We start from the raw sequence: 16,603 nt of genomic DNA on the forward strand, positions 1-16,603 counted from the left end.
TTTGTTTATTTGCTCTTTAGTAGAAGTTACCGCCAGATTTACATCATGTTTAGAATAGCTCAAGTGTCAAGAGGAAGTGTGCAGTTATCCAGAAGGATACTTGCATCCAATGGACTGGCATCACCAGTGTTTAAAAGATACAACAGCCAATCACAAATAAAACACCAATTGGACAACACAAAGGCATACCTCAAGAAGGTCAAGGTGGAAGACTCAAAGGAGTCCGAACAGGTGTTGGCATACTTTCGAAAAGCCGGGGTGGTGACTGCTGGTGGGATCTTGCTTTTCTATGCATACGCCATCACGGTGCAGATGCTCAACAAGGAAGACGAAGAGCCGGAAGTGGTGCCTGTCTTGTCTCAGGATGTAAGATATAGGTAGACTTCCTCAGTAAATAGGCGAGCTTGTAAATAGAAATAGAAAAAGAAACATATGGTTTATTATGATTGTAGCCTTGCATCTGGCTTGGTCTCAAACCGAAACGGGTAAATCTACTTGTGGGAGTTGTCACGTGTGGATACCTCAACGTTTATCCATTTGGTAGATCTGCAATCCATGTTGTGTTGTTCACTTACCTGATCGATAAGCACTGGAGTAATAGCAATGTTAACTCCGGTGGGACCTGACCGAAAACACTATTCCTGCATACACCACCCTTCTTAATTACTCAGCGGGATTTTCCACCGTTGCCGATCTTCGCCTTTCTACTGCGAACAACCTTCAAGAAAAAATTACTGAAATTTTTCACAGCAATTGCTAACCCTATTAAAACTCAAGATTAGACAAATCATGTATAGATATATCGCTAGATCCTCAATCCGTCCAGCCAGATCCACCCTCCGTGGAGTCAGACACTACAGCACCCCTAAGCCAACCACCAGTTCCAACCCGGGATTGGCCGTCGGTGGGGTCTTCATTGCTGCCGGGTTGGTCTACGCCTTTTGGTCGTCCAGCAACGGGAACAAGACCGAATCAACCTTTTCCAAGATCAAGGACACTTTCCAACCAGAAAAGTTTGAGTCCAAGCTCTCTGTGCATAGGAACAAGGATGCCGAGAAGGAAGTCAAGCAAGAAGTCGAAGAAGCCAAGGATGAGCAAGCTGTTGCTGCTGAATTCACTGAAGCTAAGCAAGAAGTCCAATCTGAACCAGAAACTCCAGAAACCACTCCTGAACCAACCCCAGAAGCTAGTCCTGAACCTGAAGTTGCTGCCGAAGCTGCTGCTCAAACTCCAGCCGAATCTACTGAAGCTCCAGTAGATACTCCTACTGAAGCTGAAGCTTCTACTCCTGCTGAAACCTCCACCCCAGCTGAAATCGTTGAAGCTTCGGAAGGCGAACACCAAGAAGGAGAAGCCGCATTCAACCCGGAAACCGGGGAAATCAACTGGGACTGTCCATGTTTAGGAGGTATGGCCCACGGTCCATGTGGTGAAGAATTCAAGGAAGCCTTTTCTTGTTTTGTGTTTTCCGAAACCGAACCAAAGGGTATTGACTGTATCAAGAAGTTCGAAACCATGAGATCCTGTTTCAAGAAGTATCCTGAACATTACAAGGATGAATTGTACGAAGAATCCGAAGAAAGAGATGTTCAAGCTGTTGAAGCCAATGTTATTGAAAGCGTTGAACCTGCCGTTGAAGAAATCACCGCTGCCACCACCGCTGCCACCACCGCTGCTGCCGCCACCACTTCCTCCTCCGCTTCCGCTTCTGAATAAGCATGTACAATCATATAGAACATCTTACATCTGTATATAAAACAATCAAGTCTATTCTATCAAAAGTATTTAACATGCACATCGAGACAGTCGTGCTGACAAAGTGTCTCGCAATTCTATATTATCAAAATCCTGTAATCGTCTCGATTGATTACGATTACCTAGCAATCTCTCTACGCCTGTTTTCGCCAGCTGGATAAATACTTTTTCTACTAGATCTAGTCTTTTTGCAGTCACTTCCATCAATGAAGCATCCCAGTCGTCAATGTAATCGCCTACATTTGCCGTGGTTGTGTTTGACGTTATTAAATCTTTGATCTCTTCCAAGTCAACACATCGTTCATTCACCTTATCCATTTTGTTTCCTACCACCACAACTCCAGGGAAGTCCACATGACAATGCTCTTTAAATCGCGCAAACCAATCGCGCATGCTCAACACCGACTCGTAATTCGTGATATCGTATACTAGCACACATACATCAGCACCACGATAAAACGCCTGTGAAATTGAATTGAACCGTTCCTGACCTGCGGTATCCCAGATTTGCAAGTTCACCTTATCAGGTACACTGGCCTTTATGCTCTTGAGTGAAGTGAACTCGGAAGTCTGTGGTGTTTGTGGAGTCTCCGACCCCGTTAATGTAGAATCGGTGTAGTTGGTCAGATGTCGCGGTTTCTCCTGTGGTAGAGTGACCGTGGTAGTTAGATAGTCACCACCGATGGTGGCCTTGTATGCATTGGTGAATATGTGGTGGACAAACTGGGATCGGAGACATGTCTTTCCCACTCCCAGATCCCCCAATAGTATGACTTTTAAAGTTGGTGTGGGTGTGCTCTGAGGCTGAGGTGATCGTCTTTGCAAGACCGGCGGTGTCGTTTCGAGCGGATGTCGCGTTTGAGTTTTTCCAGACATGCAGTATTTATATTTTATATTAGTGAGTGTATATCTTATCCATTATAGTATTTGATGTATGTTGGATTGTTGGATTAGCGTATGAGAGCCCTAGGCGTTGGTGGTGTAGATTGTAGTATAGATTGTTTCTTGTAGTAAACAAAAAAACTCGTCTACCCTGTGAAATTTGATCTGGTGACAAGCGGCGCAGGTTTTTTTTTTTTGTTTAATTTCAAGTTTTTTTTTTTTCTTCTTCTTCTTCTTCTTTGGTTTGCGTGTGTAACTAACATCGCTGAAGGCAATCTTATCGCAAACAAACACGTAGCACATCCACATAGCAATACACATAGCACATCCACATAGCAATACACATAGCACATCCTCACAAGGGCATACAATATGAAGATCTACTATATAGGAATTTTAAGAACCGGCGACAAGACCTTAGAATTGACTTCGGCCAGGGACTTATCCCAGTTCTCCTTCTTTGAGAGAAACCTGGTTTCTCAATTCATGACTTTCTTTGCTGAAACCGTATCCAAACGTACACAAGCCGGACAAAGACAAAGTGTCGAAGAAGGAAATTATGTCGGACACACTTATGCCAGATCTGAAGGCGTCGCCTGTGTCATTATCACCGACAAGGAATACCCCGTTAGACCAGTATACACATTAATCAACAAGGTCTTGGAAGAGTACTTGTCGTTACATCCATCCAACGAGTACGCCAACATAGAAGCTACGAATTCCAGCTTGGCATACGATCAATTGGAAGTATACGTTAAGAAATACCAGGATCCATCTCAAGCAGACTCAATCATGAAGGTGCAACAAGAATTGGATGAAACCAAAGTGGTTTTGCACAAGACCATCGAAGGTGTGTTACAAAGAGGTGAGAAGTTGGATGCATTGGTTGACAAATCAGAAGCGTTGTCCTCGTCTTCAAGAATGTTTTATAAACAAGCCAAGAAGACAAATTCATGTTGTGTAATTATGTAAGTTTGCTTTCAGTTTGGGTTTATAAGTTTTATATTGTCTATACAATGGTAATACATGCAATTCTCTATATCAAATAGATTATTCTTTTTCGTTCAAGCTGGCCTTGACAGCATCAAACGCCTTCATCAACTTACGTCTGGCTCCCAACGCCGCAACCCCCTTGGCTTCCAATTCATCGTTATCCAACTCAATAAGTTCCTTCCATGGAATGTCCTTAAGGCATTCAGTATACTTGTGTAAGCGCAACAACTTTAACCAAGCTGGAATATTGTTTAATAACTCGATATTGGCAACTTCACTAGGCATAGACGAGGAAGTGGTAGTCGATGGGGTAGTGCTACCTGCTGCTGCTGCAGTTGCTGCAGTGGTCAGTGTATTGTTAGATGTTGGCGATTGCGGTCCTTTCTTTTTAGAAGAGCTTGATTTTGAACTAGTCGTACGGTGAAGATTAGCGGGCACAGAAGCAGAATTCAAACTTCTGTTAAGAGAATCCTCATAGGCAACAGCAGCATGGGTTCTCGATTGAGTGTGTTTATGTTGTGGTTGTGGCTGTTGCGGTTGTTGTTGTTGTTGCTGCTGCTGCTGTTGTTGTTGTTGTTGCATGGTTAGGTTCCAAGTGGCCCCAGTTGCACCGTGAGAATGTCCATGTTTCCTGTTTGAATCAAGGGCTACGCGGGAATTAATCGTGGCTAATGCTCCCAACTTCAATGCGGTGTGTGATGATAAATCGTCGTCATGTCCGTAGTGGTGACGCACAGGTGCATTGGTAACTGCAGCCAATTGTAAGAAATTTGTCTTCTCATATAAATGACTGGTTGGGCTTCTTGATCTTTCAAACTGTTGTTGAGAATTACCATATCTGATCCCAGAAGCAGATGGTTCTGCCGATTTAGGTCTGGCAATGCGATCCATAATGTTTAAGTATTGGGCGCCTTGTCTGAATGTAGGTTTTGGATGTTGCAATTGTTGTGGCTGCTGTTGGAGTTTTGAATCTTGAAGATTCAATTGTTCAATGTCAGTATATAAATCCTGAGAATAGGAATTGTTGAGCGGAGACATTAAATTGAAATTCTGTTGTTGAGCAGCCTGGGCTTGCGCAGGCTGGGTTTGCAATTTGGGTGCTTGTAAATGGTGGTCCAACCTTGATTTGAAAGCTAGCAAAATATCAAGCGGCAAACTGTTGCATAAATAATCAATCATGGTGATATTATCTTGAGGATTCAAGTTTTCAATCCAGTTGCTAAATACTAATAAATCCAGATAAAAGCTTGCTTGGCCGAGTTGTTGCTGTTGTTGCGGTTGTGGTGCTTGCTGGGGCTGAGCATATGATTGAAACAGGTTTAACTCGTTACGATTGAAAATATTGCTAAAGTCATTGACAGATTGCGGACGATCAGGGATTGATGCTAATGGAGGAGGGCCCAAGAATCCAGTACTGGTGTTCCCAGGGGTCGTGCTGCTATTTTGCGAGTTGTACAGGGAGACGCCATTAGGTTTCAACAACGACGCAAGGTTCGCGGAGGGAATTTGCGGGATTGGCGACAATGCCGAATCACGGAGCAAAGCTGATGATGAACCTGATGAAGAGATTCCTAAAAGATCTGCACCTAAAGCACCGTATTTCGCCGATGGGGCCATTAATCCAGGTGATTTCAAGCTGGTTTCATTGACAGAACTGGCTGACAAGTGTTGTGGCTGTGGCACTTCAAGTGGCGGTTTCGACGGCGGCTGGTTTTCGTAATGGGTAGGTAAATTGTTTCGCAAATCCAAATCCAAATCTGCAGTGAGAGTCTCAAACTCGTGTTGTAAATTGTATCCTACGCTTTGCTGTCTTTCCGAGTGGCCCTGAGGAAGTTGGTTGGACGAAGGAGCAGCAGTGTGCTGGGCAAACGGTGGTAAGCTCATAGGTTGTGGTTTTTGCAGATGTGATTGGAGTTGTTGTTGTATGTGACGTTGTTGCTCTTGTTCCAATGGAGGTGGGGACAATATAATGGGAGTTTCTGAGTACGGGTTAGGAGACTTGTTTGAACTTTGCTGGTCCATACTGATGAACGTGGAATAGATTCGACAAGAATTGAAAGAACCTGGAAAGGCTAAAGTGGTTACTTTAGATGTGCTATGTGCTGGGTGCTTTTGGCTAAATGAATTTAAATTCACTTAGAAATTGCGTATTTTTCTGTTCACACAGCGGGCAAGTCCTGGGCACAGCGAGATGAAATGGAAGAAGTTTAGACCGTAGGTTAAACAAAAGATGACGTTCGTGCGAAAAGTTCAAAAGTGCCTCACGGATCCAGAAAACAATCCACCCAGGCCTGTCAAAAAAAGAAAGAAAAAAAAAGTTTATCCCCCAAAAACTGAGCAAGTCCTTTTTTTTTTTTTGGTAGGGCGAATTGAGATGACTTTAATATTAGCCCTTTTTTTGTGGAATGTTCTTATGTGTCAATAACCGCGGCAAACAACTGGGCAGTACCTTACTATGCATGAAGGACTAACCATATTTATCATAATGCTATTCGATGTGCTTGCAACTACATAGCAAGGGTCTCTATGCCAACATAGTATCGTTTCTGGTTTGCAATTCTACATCAACTCTTGTAATACATGTTAAAACTCTATAAATGCTATATATAAAAGTATACCTAAAAACACATTAACCAATTTGTTTATCTCTAACCAACCAAAATCCCTTATTCTCCTGAATTATGTCACAGGCGTATTTCATTTCTGGTAACAAGTCCGCTACGCTATTAAATAAATTCTCGGCAAACGTATTGATGAAAAAGATTTGCCCCTTGTGTAAATTTGGATTCTCACGCAAGATATCTTGCAAATCATGAGGGATCGGTTCATAAGTTATATCTTGATTGATATCAATTTGTTTCCCGTCATTCAATTTCGCATCCAATACAGCAACTTCTTCAAATTCGCGGGCTAAAACCATGGCCCATTGCGCAGACACTCGCAATGGACGAGTGACATTGGAAATATCAGCACATTTAATCAACAATGACGAAATTAGCTTCACCTTATTATTGTAATTGATAAACTCATCATGAGACTTCAAATTCTTTAACTTGTTAATGTACTCAAAATGCTCGCCCATGTCGGTGGCTAGTATTGATGATATGATTAATTCCCGCACCGTCAACCCGGAATCACGATCGGTCTTGGCACTCAATAAACTATTCCAATTAACCGCCAAAATCTTATTTATAAACACCGATGAATGGTATGACTCCAATACAGAACGGTCATTGAATATTAATGAGGTGGGTGCACCATTCTTAATCATAAATGCATTAGTTACCCCGGGGTGTCCCACATCATGCCCCAATGCTGCGGTCAACAACCCCAATGTTTGCAATGGGTTCAAATGATCAGATTCGCTAGAAACAATTTTCAAATGGCGGTCAGTTTTACTCAACTCAGCACTCACATCAGTCTTGTCATTTACTTGGCTATTTTCTGGGTCAAGATTCAACTGTTTGAATTCAGGCAAGCATCCAAGTCGTACGAGGAAATGGAAACAGGCTTGAACTACATCCACGGCATGGCGGAAGTTATGAAATGGATTGCCATTTTTGTATGTGTCTCGAACCATGAATATAAAACATAATAATTCATTTTGGTCAGGTATGTGCAAATCCTCCACTGGTCCCAATTGTTTCAAGGCATAATTCAACATTAAATATGCACAATACACCAAATCATCATTGGATAATTCATGGGCTGGGAATGACCAGTTTCCTACCGCAAAACATAACTGAGAAAGATGCTTATTGTCAAACGATAATAAACTGAGGAAATCAACTTCTTCGAGAATTAAATCCTTGAAATAAGTTAATGCTTCTATAGTGGCTTCTCCCTTGGTGGAGTTGTTATTTAGGATATATGTCATGGTTGGTATTATTCCTGAAACTTTAGGCGGATGGAACTCACTGTCCGTATTGTTATGACTATTTGATTTGCTATTGCTGTTGGTTTCGTAGTGATCGTTGACGTGAGTTGTATGGTATTTATCGTTAATTGGTTGTTTTCCGGTTCCGGTCCAAGTTTCCACACGAGATATTCTATTAGACATTAACTGGGCCACTTTCTCTATAGGTTCTTCCATGTGTTTTGCCGTGATGGTTTCATTGCATACAAGCAAGTTCAAATGACCAAAATAGTATCTCAATAATAATAGTTTGTCTTCAAAACATAGTGAGTCTAATCGAGAACTCTTTTTGGATTCACCATGCGGTATTATGACGATGATGGGATGGTTGGCGTCAGTCTCTCCACTTGATTTTTTAAACAAAAAACAAAGCAAGTCTCTGAACCGGGTGAAAAATTTCCTCTTGGTAGTGTTGGGTATCCGTGGAGGATGTGCTATGAGTGATAAAACTTCAACCATCTTGTATTATGTGAAATGCGTGCAAGATGTGAAGAAATTATATGCTAATGATTATGCGTAAGCCACGTTTGCTGGGATGCTTGATTGGATCAAACAAATGTTGTTGTAAATGATAAATATGAAATCTAAACCCACAGGGGATGATGCAAGTAGATGTGTCTATAATCCAAAGTTAAAAAAAAAAAGAAATCCAGTCTAAAAACAAAATACTTCAATGTTTGCTGAGATGCCTTTTCTTTTTTAATATTTTGCGTTTTATTGTTTGTGATTTCTTTCCAATTTTTTTTAAATGATACCACACTTTTTCTCCTCCTTGGATGTTTCAAATGTTAAGTATAGCCTAGCGTAAGATATCCCAAGAATTAAGCTTTACCTGTAAAACAGTAGAATTCCTGTGTATAATCAGTTATTTTAACTCTGCAATTGACAACTGGGCTAGTAGGTGTAATTTCGAATATCCACCGGGGTTATAATGAAGAATTTATTTTCCCTGGAAAACAATTAAACTTAACCTGCTGGGAGTTCGTTAATTAACGTTTAAACTTTTTCTTTTTTTTCTGCTTTTTGTTTTTTGCTTCAGTCGGAGATAAACTTCCACCTTAACCACTTGAAATTTTGCCTTTGTGCTTTACGTATGATTTCTTGGCTAAATTCCTACTGTGAGTTGTCGTACCCCAAATTTTAAATACGGCAAAACAATTGAATGAATTCCTTCGATGGGAAAGTATGACCGCGGTTGAAATATTATATAGCAAAATTCTACCAAATCCACGTCGAACAGCAATTCAATGGGAGGAACTGTATTATGTAGGTTGTAAGCACGATTTGATCGTTAGACTTTCCTAAAATGTTCTATAAACAATGTTAGGATCTTCGTGTATGTAATAATATGTATCAATTAACGTGTACCTGAAAAGACTTTACAACCACAAACTGGATATACTCTTTGTGTAGTAGCTGCTTGGCTAATTATGTGATTCAATGAAATTGCTATTGTGGTTGTTCCTGTGACGTATTGACTAGTACAACGACTTCTTGAATACGTTATCAGGTTATACTCAAGATAAGCTTGTAAAGTATAATTTCTAATGGAAGTGCCACCGGTTTTGTGCGTAACCCTCTCCGAATTTTTTTTTCTTGTGTGGGTAGTGGAGTAATATTAGATTGGGGAGGAAAAGTTAATCTATGTCAAGCTTTCTTGGCTAGTTCTAGTGTTATCTAAAATACCTTTGGTATAGGGAAATCCTCTTTCAAAACACGAAACACTGATGTACACGCTGAATTCCAAACTGTATTAAAATTCGGCGTAGTCCGATAATTATAAGAAATTGGTTGTAAAACCAAAAAAAAAAATAAAATAAAATAAAAATTCGAAGTCAAAATTTACCGGTCGTGACTTTTTTTTTTTTGGCACAACCGTTGAACAGATCCAACCCGTATAATTTTTTTTTTCTCCTACTCCTTCCAATTTTATTTTTCGCGCCCGTGTGTTGCTAAAACGGCCCTGTAAATTAGTCCTTGGAAACCACATTTTTCGCCTTTACATTGTCATGAACTAGCCAGAAGCCGTAGAAACGTTTTAGAGCCGTCAGAATTTAAAAGTACGAGCTGTACTAGAGAGGGGTAGACCGGGAGGATTTACATCACCGATTATGCAAACGGTGTAAGTGATTGTTTAAACTCTAAATTTGACTTGTTCCTTCCTGCATATTTTCTTGTTGTTGCCATATGCTTGCGGTTCAACGGCATTTCGAAAATAACTGAAATTTTCGAATCGAGTATCTATTTAGTCATAAAAATAATCCCCCAAAAAGCCGCTCAATATTTATGACACAATTATGGGAACCCTTGGGGCCAGCCCACCACCACCACCTTTTGTTCGCCTTTGTCAAAATTCCGTGCCTATTCCGTGCGCGTTCCATGTCAAAAAAATTTCAAATCCCGTATCAGAATTCCATCGTCCACAATGAGTGATTTCACGTGATTAAATCAACACTTGAATCGGTTTAAATCGTGCAACATGTCAAGTGTCAGATCTATTACTCTATCTAATGCTTTGTATATTATCTCCATCTATATAACTTTTCATATCCGGGCCGAATCTATTGCCCCACGTAAATTAATTAATTACATTATGCCGATTATTTTCTCTACATTGTCATTGTTTGTCCCCTTATCTTTTTTTCCCAAAGGCTTCTCGGTGTTGGCAGTTTGGTGCCCTATCTCCAGCGGACCATCATCATGTCGGAGATACACGCTTGGTTGCTAAAAATGTGGTACTTTTGCTAATTTGCAAACATTCGACTATTTTGACTCTTTTTTGGGGGAGGAATGTTACATAATTTTGACTCGATGTTTATTATTTTTTTTTGTTGTTCCAATGTTGCAAAATTCACCTGTGGCCATAGTATATCGCTAAAAATATAACCACACCAATGGAAAGGAGCATCTGCACTCGTCTAAACCTTCTCGCTTTCCTGATTCTCGAGTATTCCCGCATACGGAGGTTGATATTCTCCAATAGCTCCAACTTTTCAATCATATCCTGGGACATAACCATATTTTCCTCGGTTATCTTCTCCTTGAATGCATTTGATCGTTTTTCCAACCCTTTCAATTGCGCCGTGACATGAGTCAATTTGTTGATGTTGACATTTATTTCTTCTCGGTACTTTGACCGGATTAGCTCTCGGTTATTGTTCAATTGCGTGATTAACTCTGCCGTTTGCAACTTCAACCCGTGGAGATATTTCTCTACAGAGTCGAGTTCTTCAAGAGACTTGTTCTTGGTGGGCTGGTGTCGTAATAAAATATTCTTGAATTTAATCTCTAGCTTGTCGGTCATGCTAGTCATAATTCTCTCCAATTGCTCATAAGGTCTGTTTGTATCTTGAGGATACTCGTCGAGAATAGTATCTATATTCAAAACAAAATTAATCAACTCGTCATCTTGGACAAGCATTTCTCGATCAAATTCAAACTTGAACCCACCTTGGTTTAAAATCTCATTAAACAGTTCGTCAGTCAATGCCGACTCATGATTCAACGTCGACCCGGACGTAGATTCCATCATCTCGCTGTCGTTCATCCATCGACGTTTCCCAGGAGTCAATTCAATGCTCGACTTGAAAATACTAGCCAAGTCAACACTGCTATGAGCGCGATTGTGTAGCTTCACATTGGGTCGATAAAACTGATCCACCAAACGGTTCTTATCCGATATTCCATTTAATTTCCCTGAGGATATCGTCGACTTCATGCTTGAGCTAGTGCCAAGACTGGTGTTATTGGAAGCGGAAGTCATCATCAACTTCAGGTTGATCTTGGGGCTATCCATCAACTCCGGCTTGGCGCCCGTCCATGATTGTCGTCGGTCTCCTCGTAAAAACATATTGAGGTTAGTTCCGGATGCGTTATTCAACATATCTTTCTTTTTTGCCAATGATTCTCGCCGTGGTTGTTTCTTGTATAGTTTGTCCAGCGGTGGTGAGAGATTGGCATTGCCAAACCCGGATGGCGGTGTGATTGTTCCTCCGTAGGAATACAGCTTGTTCATGCCGGGAGGAGATAGTAGTATTCCATCCAGATCTGGACTGGTGGGCTGTTTGTAGTGGTGGTTGTTGTTGCTGTTGTCGTCGTCGTCGTTGTTGTTGTTAGCTGGCTCGATCGGATCAAATGCAGGTGACACTGAATCAGGAGCGCCTTGGAAAACGTGGAGATGATTGTCGGTACCTCCTACGGGCTCACTCAATTCTATTGTGGGTGAGTGCAAGGGTGTGCTTGTTGGTATCGGTTCTGTGTCAGGTTGTGATGGTGATGTGTATCCCAGTTGTAAAGTCGCCGGCTGGGACTCTCGTGACGGTTGTTCTCCATTCATTCTGTTGGCATTTCCTAAATTTGGGAAAGTTTAAATTAAGAATAATAGGACGACGTTTAAACCTGCCGTAATGTGATGACGTATTTTTGTGGTATTTTGGTTATGGTATTTCTTGGCTGGGCTTTTTTCGGTGCCCGTCTGCCTGATTATGTGGGGCGCAGCAGCTTTGCAGTTCGTCGACACTTAACCCTATGGGGGCAGGCCCTTCATCTACGGTGTATCATGTTTATCTTCATGTTTATCTTAATGTTTATGTATAGTGATAGTTGTAGTTATATATTTACATGCTTACTTGGCAGCAGATCCACGCCCACCGGCACCTTGACTAATCAAACTCAAAGTCTCTTTACTCAACTCAACTTCAGGCAACTTCTTTTCACCTGTGCCAGTAGGACCAGGCAAAAACCCAATCTTGATCAAATAACTAATGTAAACACCAGTTTGATCAGGAGTCACACCCTTACCCTCACTGGCATCAACTCCACTCCATTCAGCATCCAACTTCAAAGAAGTGGCGGCATTAGTATCATCCAATTCCGGTGCCTTGGTATCTTGTGGCAAGTTATCCAACACAAAATGCAACAATGGGAATAAAGCAGACTCGTTGGCTTGTTCAACCACATATTTCTCCAATGCAGTCTTCCAAACCGGATAATCAGCCAGGTTGACTTCGTATCCATATGTCTTCAAGCATCCCAAGAAATCATTGAAGTGGATTCTTGGATGACCAGTAACGTGGGCAACAGCCAATTCCGATTCAACCGGTGGGTGCAATGCAGTAGCAGTAACTACTCGAGCAACATGATCGACAGGAACCATGTTGACCTTGTTGGTGATGTCAGGGTACAACCCTAACTCAGCTGACCCTTTAAGCATTCTCAAAAGGAAATCATCGGTGTTAGAAGCACCAGTCTCGGAGAACCCAGTAACGTAACCAGGTCTAGTGATGCAACCCTTTAATCCACGTTCTCCAGCACGTCTAATTATGAACTCAGCAGCCCATTTAGATTGTCCATACCCATTACCCAACCCCTTAGCAGAACCAGCTAATTGGTCAGCTTCTGAAATACCTTGTTTACCTTGAGCTAACAACTCATCGGACAAGTTGACAAAATAATCAGTGTCCAACGCAGATGTGGATGAGACAAATGAGAAATACTTGGCTTTACCTTCACCAGCCATGTTAAGAACGTTAATAGTACCAATGACATTAGCATCACGCAATTGAGAGTATGGATAGACCCAATGGACAAAAGCACCATTATGGATAATCACATCAACAGTGTTGGTCAATTTAGTCCATGCATCGTCAGCCAATCCAAATTGCTTCTTGGATAAATCTCCTAAAACAACTTCAATCTTGGAAGTCCACTCTTCATCCCAGATACCATATGTGGTACCAGTTTGACGTAATCTGTCCAACCCAGCTTCAACCGAAGATGCTCTCACATGAGCAAAAACTCTAATGTCCAAACCCTTACGAGAAGTCAACAAATCACGAACAATAAATGAACCCAAGAATCCAGTGGCACCAGTAACAAACACATTGATGGTCTTGGAACTGTCAAGCCCCTTCAATGATGGATAGCTGGATAATAATGCAGACTTGGATAATTCAACGGCATCCTTGGCATAGTTAATAACTGGTTCTTCTTTCTTGGCTTCTCTTTCAGTTTCACCTTCATCAGCCAATTCGACAACATCATTACCCTTGATAATAGTCTCCACCTCGCGGGCAAATTGCTCAACGGTTGGATTCTTAAAGATAACACCCAAAGGAATTTCCACATTCAATTTCTTTCTCAATTCGAAAATCATACGGGTACCCAAAATCGAATGACCTCCCAAATCAAAGAATGAATCCTGTTTAGAAATGGTGGCTGGTCGGTTAGGCAACACTTCAAACCACAAGTCCTTGATTTGTTGTTCCAACGCAGTGAGTTTCTCTTGTTCGATTTCTTCTCCTTGTTGTTTGGAAATACTCAACTTGGAAACAGCGGCTAATTGAACCGTATCCGGGAATGGCAACTTTGGCTTGTCAACTTTACCATTTGGATTCAAGGGTAATTTAACCAAGGGGACGATGATGGTTGGAATAGCATACGAAGCCAACTTTTTCTTCAAATACGCCTTGATATCCTTGATTAATTCACGGTAGGCGACTAATCCTCTCACAATTGGATCATTGGCTTCTTCGGCCGAATCATCGATTTCCGATTTGAAATTGTGCAACTCTGGAGACTCTTTAGGAACAATGTACGAAATCAAAGTTGGTTCTTCATTCTTATCTCTTCTGACCAAGGTAACATTTTCTCTAACTAATGGATGTTGCGATAAATGAGTATCGATTTCTCCCAACTCAATTCTAAACCCTCTGATTTTCACCTGATCATCAGCTCTACCACAACATTCAACATTCCCATCTGGCAAATAACGACCTAAGTCCCCTGATCTGTACATTCTATCTCTTGGACCAAACCAACCATGCTCTCTCCAAGTCTGTTCCGGATTCTTGTTAGCTTCATCCTGCTTAACCCATTGACTAGGGTCCACGTACCAGTTAGTAATGAACTTGGCGGCATTCATGTCCGGCAAGCCACGATACCCCTCGGCCAAACCAGCAGCACGAACGTAAATCTCCCCAATTTCACCGACACCACACGTCTGGGACCGGTCGTTTCTGTTAACTACTAACAATTGCACATTGTGCATCCCAGTACCGGCTGGCATCACGTCCTTCAAGTTCTTCAAGTATAACGAGTCGCTTGCTCTGCTCTTGATTTCAAAGTACGAAACGGCTCTTTGGGTTTCGGTGGTACCGTACATATTCACAATGTAGACATTCTCGGCTAAGCTTTGTAATCTCAAACAATCTCTCTTGGTTAAAATGTCACCCACAAAAAAGGCATGGTGTAAACTTGGAATTGGTGTAGACGCCTGAGCACTTAACAATTGACCCATTGCTGGAGTCAAATGGGTCACGGTAGCTCCGTATTTGGCCATCCATTCGGCTAATTTACCAGGAGTACCAATATCATCAGCAGTAGGAACCAACAATTGTGCCCCCAAGAACAATGGTGTAAACATATCTCTTTGAATTGGATCATGGGCAATACCCGACAACATCGTAAACTTGTCATTTTCTGACAAGTTGAATCTCTTGGCCATCCAGGGGAAGTAATAAGCCAACGAATAATGACGACCCAAAACACCCTTGGGGATACCCTCGGATCCTGAAGTGAACGACAAAGTAGGATTGGAGTCGGGACCAACAATGACACCAGTTCTTTGATCCTTGAACTTTTGATAGTCGGCAAGGCAATCACCAGAACTTCCTTCGATGGACCCACCAACTAAAGAACCATCGTCATTAACTCGCAATTGCGGAATGGTGGAAATGACATCCAACTCATCCTTGATGTAATCAACGACCAATTGATCCAATTGTCCAGCTTTTTCCAATCCAATCAATGCACGTGGTCTAGCGACTGAAAGATAAATGTTTTGTCTAGATGGTGGATATGCTGGATCAATGACGGAGAAAGTGGCCCCAGCTTTCAACACACCCATGACGGCAATCATCAAATCGACACCTCTGTATGCGTAAATCATAGCCACATCGCCCTTTTTGATCCCGGTTTCCTTCAAGTAGTTACCAACTATGTTGGAAGCCTGATTGATTTGTTGATAAGTAAATGTACGAGTTTTGGAGCTAGGGTCCATGAAGGACTCGGTTTCAACAACACAGGTTCTGTCTGGGTGGGCTTCAGCATTGGCCATAAAGATGTCTTGAATGGCACCTCTGTATCCCGACCAATCCAAATCCAAAGTAGGATCAGGTAATTGTGCTCTTTGTGATTCTGTAACCAAATTGACTTTGGTGATGGCAATGTCTTGGTTTTCAGAAACACTGGAGATGTATTGGTTAAATTGTTCACCCAATATCACAATTCTGTCATGAGAATATAACAACGCATTGTAAAAGATGGTAAACTTTTTACCGTCGGTATACACGGCTAAATCACGAATTGACCCTTCAACGGTGGTATTCAATTGTTGGTTTTCATTGGCATGTTGATAGGACAATCTGAACAAAGCCGGGTTTGTCTCTAATTTGTTAGCATCTTTAATCGTCTGGGAAACTTCTGATAAGGTTTTGTAGTTGACATGACTACGACTAGTTTCGTATTCACTGGTTATTTTAGCAACAAGATCACCAAAGGTGATTTCCGGGGTCAAGTTCAATCTGATGATGAACTCAGTAGGATCGTTGGGAGCATCGGTAGCAAGCACTATATCTTCGTCACCGGTCAATCTGTAGACCAAAGCAGCAAACACGGACAAGCCAAAGATAAAGTCATCGCTGGACTTGCCTGGGATGTCGAATGTATAAGTACCTTCTACGGATTTGTTGTTTGCTGGTTTTAAATAGTCATGGGGTAACACAGACAAAGTAGGATTAACCAAATAGTTTAACCAGTAGTCTGACATATTTGATTCGTGTATTCTTTAAGTTCAATTGGTAAGAGAAGAAGAAGAAAGAGAAGAAGTGGGAAACAAAGTGAAATTTTTCAGTGTCGGTTGTTCTCCATTTTTTGTCTGCTGGTGACTAAACATTTATCGTCTGTCCGATAGCGGTTAATTTTTTTCGCCGCACTAATTTTTATGACTCAGCGGTCATTTTTTTGTACTCCCCTTTTGTGTCTGTCGCGTTATCTTAT

At 41.5% G+C, this 16,603-nt stretch overlaps 8 protein-coding genes across 8 annotated transcripts; 3 read left to right on the forward strand and 5 right to left on the reverse strand. All coding sequences in view use genetic code 12, as the record gives it.

Annotated features, from left to right (window-relative positions):
• Positions 1-3: 3 nt before the first annotated feature.
• Positions 4-428, forward strand: SPAPADRAFT_57874 (uncharacterized protein; the record flags this gene model as incomplete). The annotated part of the gene is made up of 1 exon (XM_007372153.1): positions 4-428. The coding sequence occupies one exon, from the start codon at positions 46-48 to the stop codon at positions 379-381; it is 336 nt and encodes a 111-aa protein (XP_007372215.1).
• Positions 429-774: 346 nt separating this feature from the next.
• Positions 775-1,777, forward strand: MIA40 (Mia40p; the record flags this gene model as incomplete). Its single annotated transcript, XM_007372154.1, has 1 exon — positions 775-1,777. The coding sequence occupies one exon, from the start codon at positions 790-792 to the stop codon at positions 1,714-1,716; it is 927 nt and encodes a 308-aa protein (XP_007372216.1).
• YPT7 (Ypt7p) lies at positions 1,733-2,764 on the reverse strand (the record flags this gene model as incomplete). Its single annotated transcript, XM_007372155.1, has 1 exon — positions 1,733-2,764. The coding sequence occupies one exon, from the start codon at positions 2,629-2,631 to the stop codon at positions 1,786-1,788; it is 846 nt and encodes a 281-aa protein (XP_007372217.1).
• A 119-nt stretch (positions 2,765-2,883) lies between these two features.
• Positions 2,884-3,678, forward strand: YKT6 (palmitoyltransferase; the record flags this gene model as incomplete). The annotated part of the gene is made up of 1 exon (XM_007372156.1): positions 2,884-3,678. One exon carries the CDS (start codon positions 3,010-3,012, stop codon positions 3,607-3,609), a length of 600 nt encoding a protein of 199 aa, XP_007372218.1.
• Positions 3,625-5,828, reverse strand: SPAPADRAFT_57886 (uncharacterized protein; the record flags this gene model as incomplete). The annotated part of the gene is made up of 1 exon (XM_007372157.1): positions 3,625-5,828. The coding sequence occupies one exon, from the start codon at positions 5,650-5,652 to the stop codon at positions 3,688-3,690; it is 1,965 nt and encodes a 654-aa protein (XP_007372219.1).
• Positions 5,829-6,205: 377 nt separating this feature from the next.
• PDE2 (3',5'-cyclic-nucleotide phosphodiesterase) lies at positions 6,206-7,719 on the reverse strand (the record flags this gene model as incomplete). Its single annotated transcript, XM_007372158.1, has 1 exon — positions 6,206-7,719. One exon carries the CDS (start codon positions 7,688-7,690, stop codon positions 6,260-6,262), a length of 1,431 nt encoding a protein of 476 aa, XP_007372220.1.
• Positions 7,720-10,397: 2,678 nt separating this feature from the next.
• On the reverse strand, positions 10,398-11,882 carry SPAPADRAFT_47888 (uncharacterized protein; the record flags this gene model as incomplete). The annotated part of the gene is made up of 1 exon (XM_007372159.1): positions 10,398-11,882. One exon carries the CDS (start codon positions 11,880-11,882, stop codon positions 10,398-10,400), a length of 1,485 nt encoding a protein of 494 aa, XP_007372221.1.
• A 224-nt stretch (positions 11,883-12,106) lies between these two features.
• LYS2 (L-aminoadipate-semialdehyde dehydrogenase) lies at positions 12,107-16,403 on the reverse strand (the record flags this gene model as incomplete). Its single annotated transcript, XM_007372160.1, has 1 exon — positions 12,107-16,403. The coding sequence occupies one exon, from the start codon at positions 16,371-16,373 to the stop codon at positions 12,171-12,173; it is 4,203 nt and encodes a 1,400-aa protein (XP_007372222.1).
• Between the last annotated feature and the right edge of the window lie 200 nt (positions 16,404-16,603).

The sequence above is a fragment of the Spathaspora passalidarum genome (assembly GCF_000223485.1).
Source record: "Spathaspora passalidarum NRRL Y-27907 unplaced genomic scaffold SPAPAscaffold_1, whole genome shotgun sequence".
Lineage (NCBI taxonomy): Eukaryota > Fungi > Ascomycota > Pichiomycetes > Serinales > Debaryomycetaceae > Spathaspora > Spathaspora passalidarum.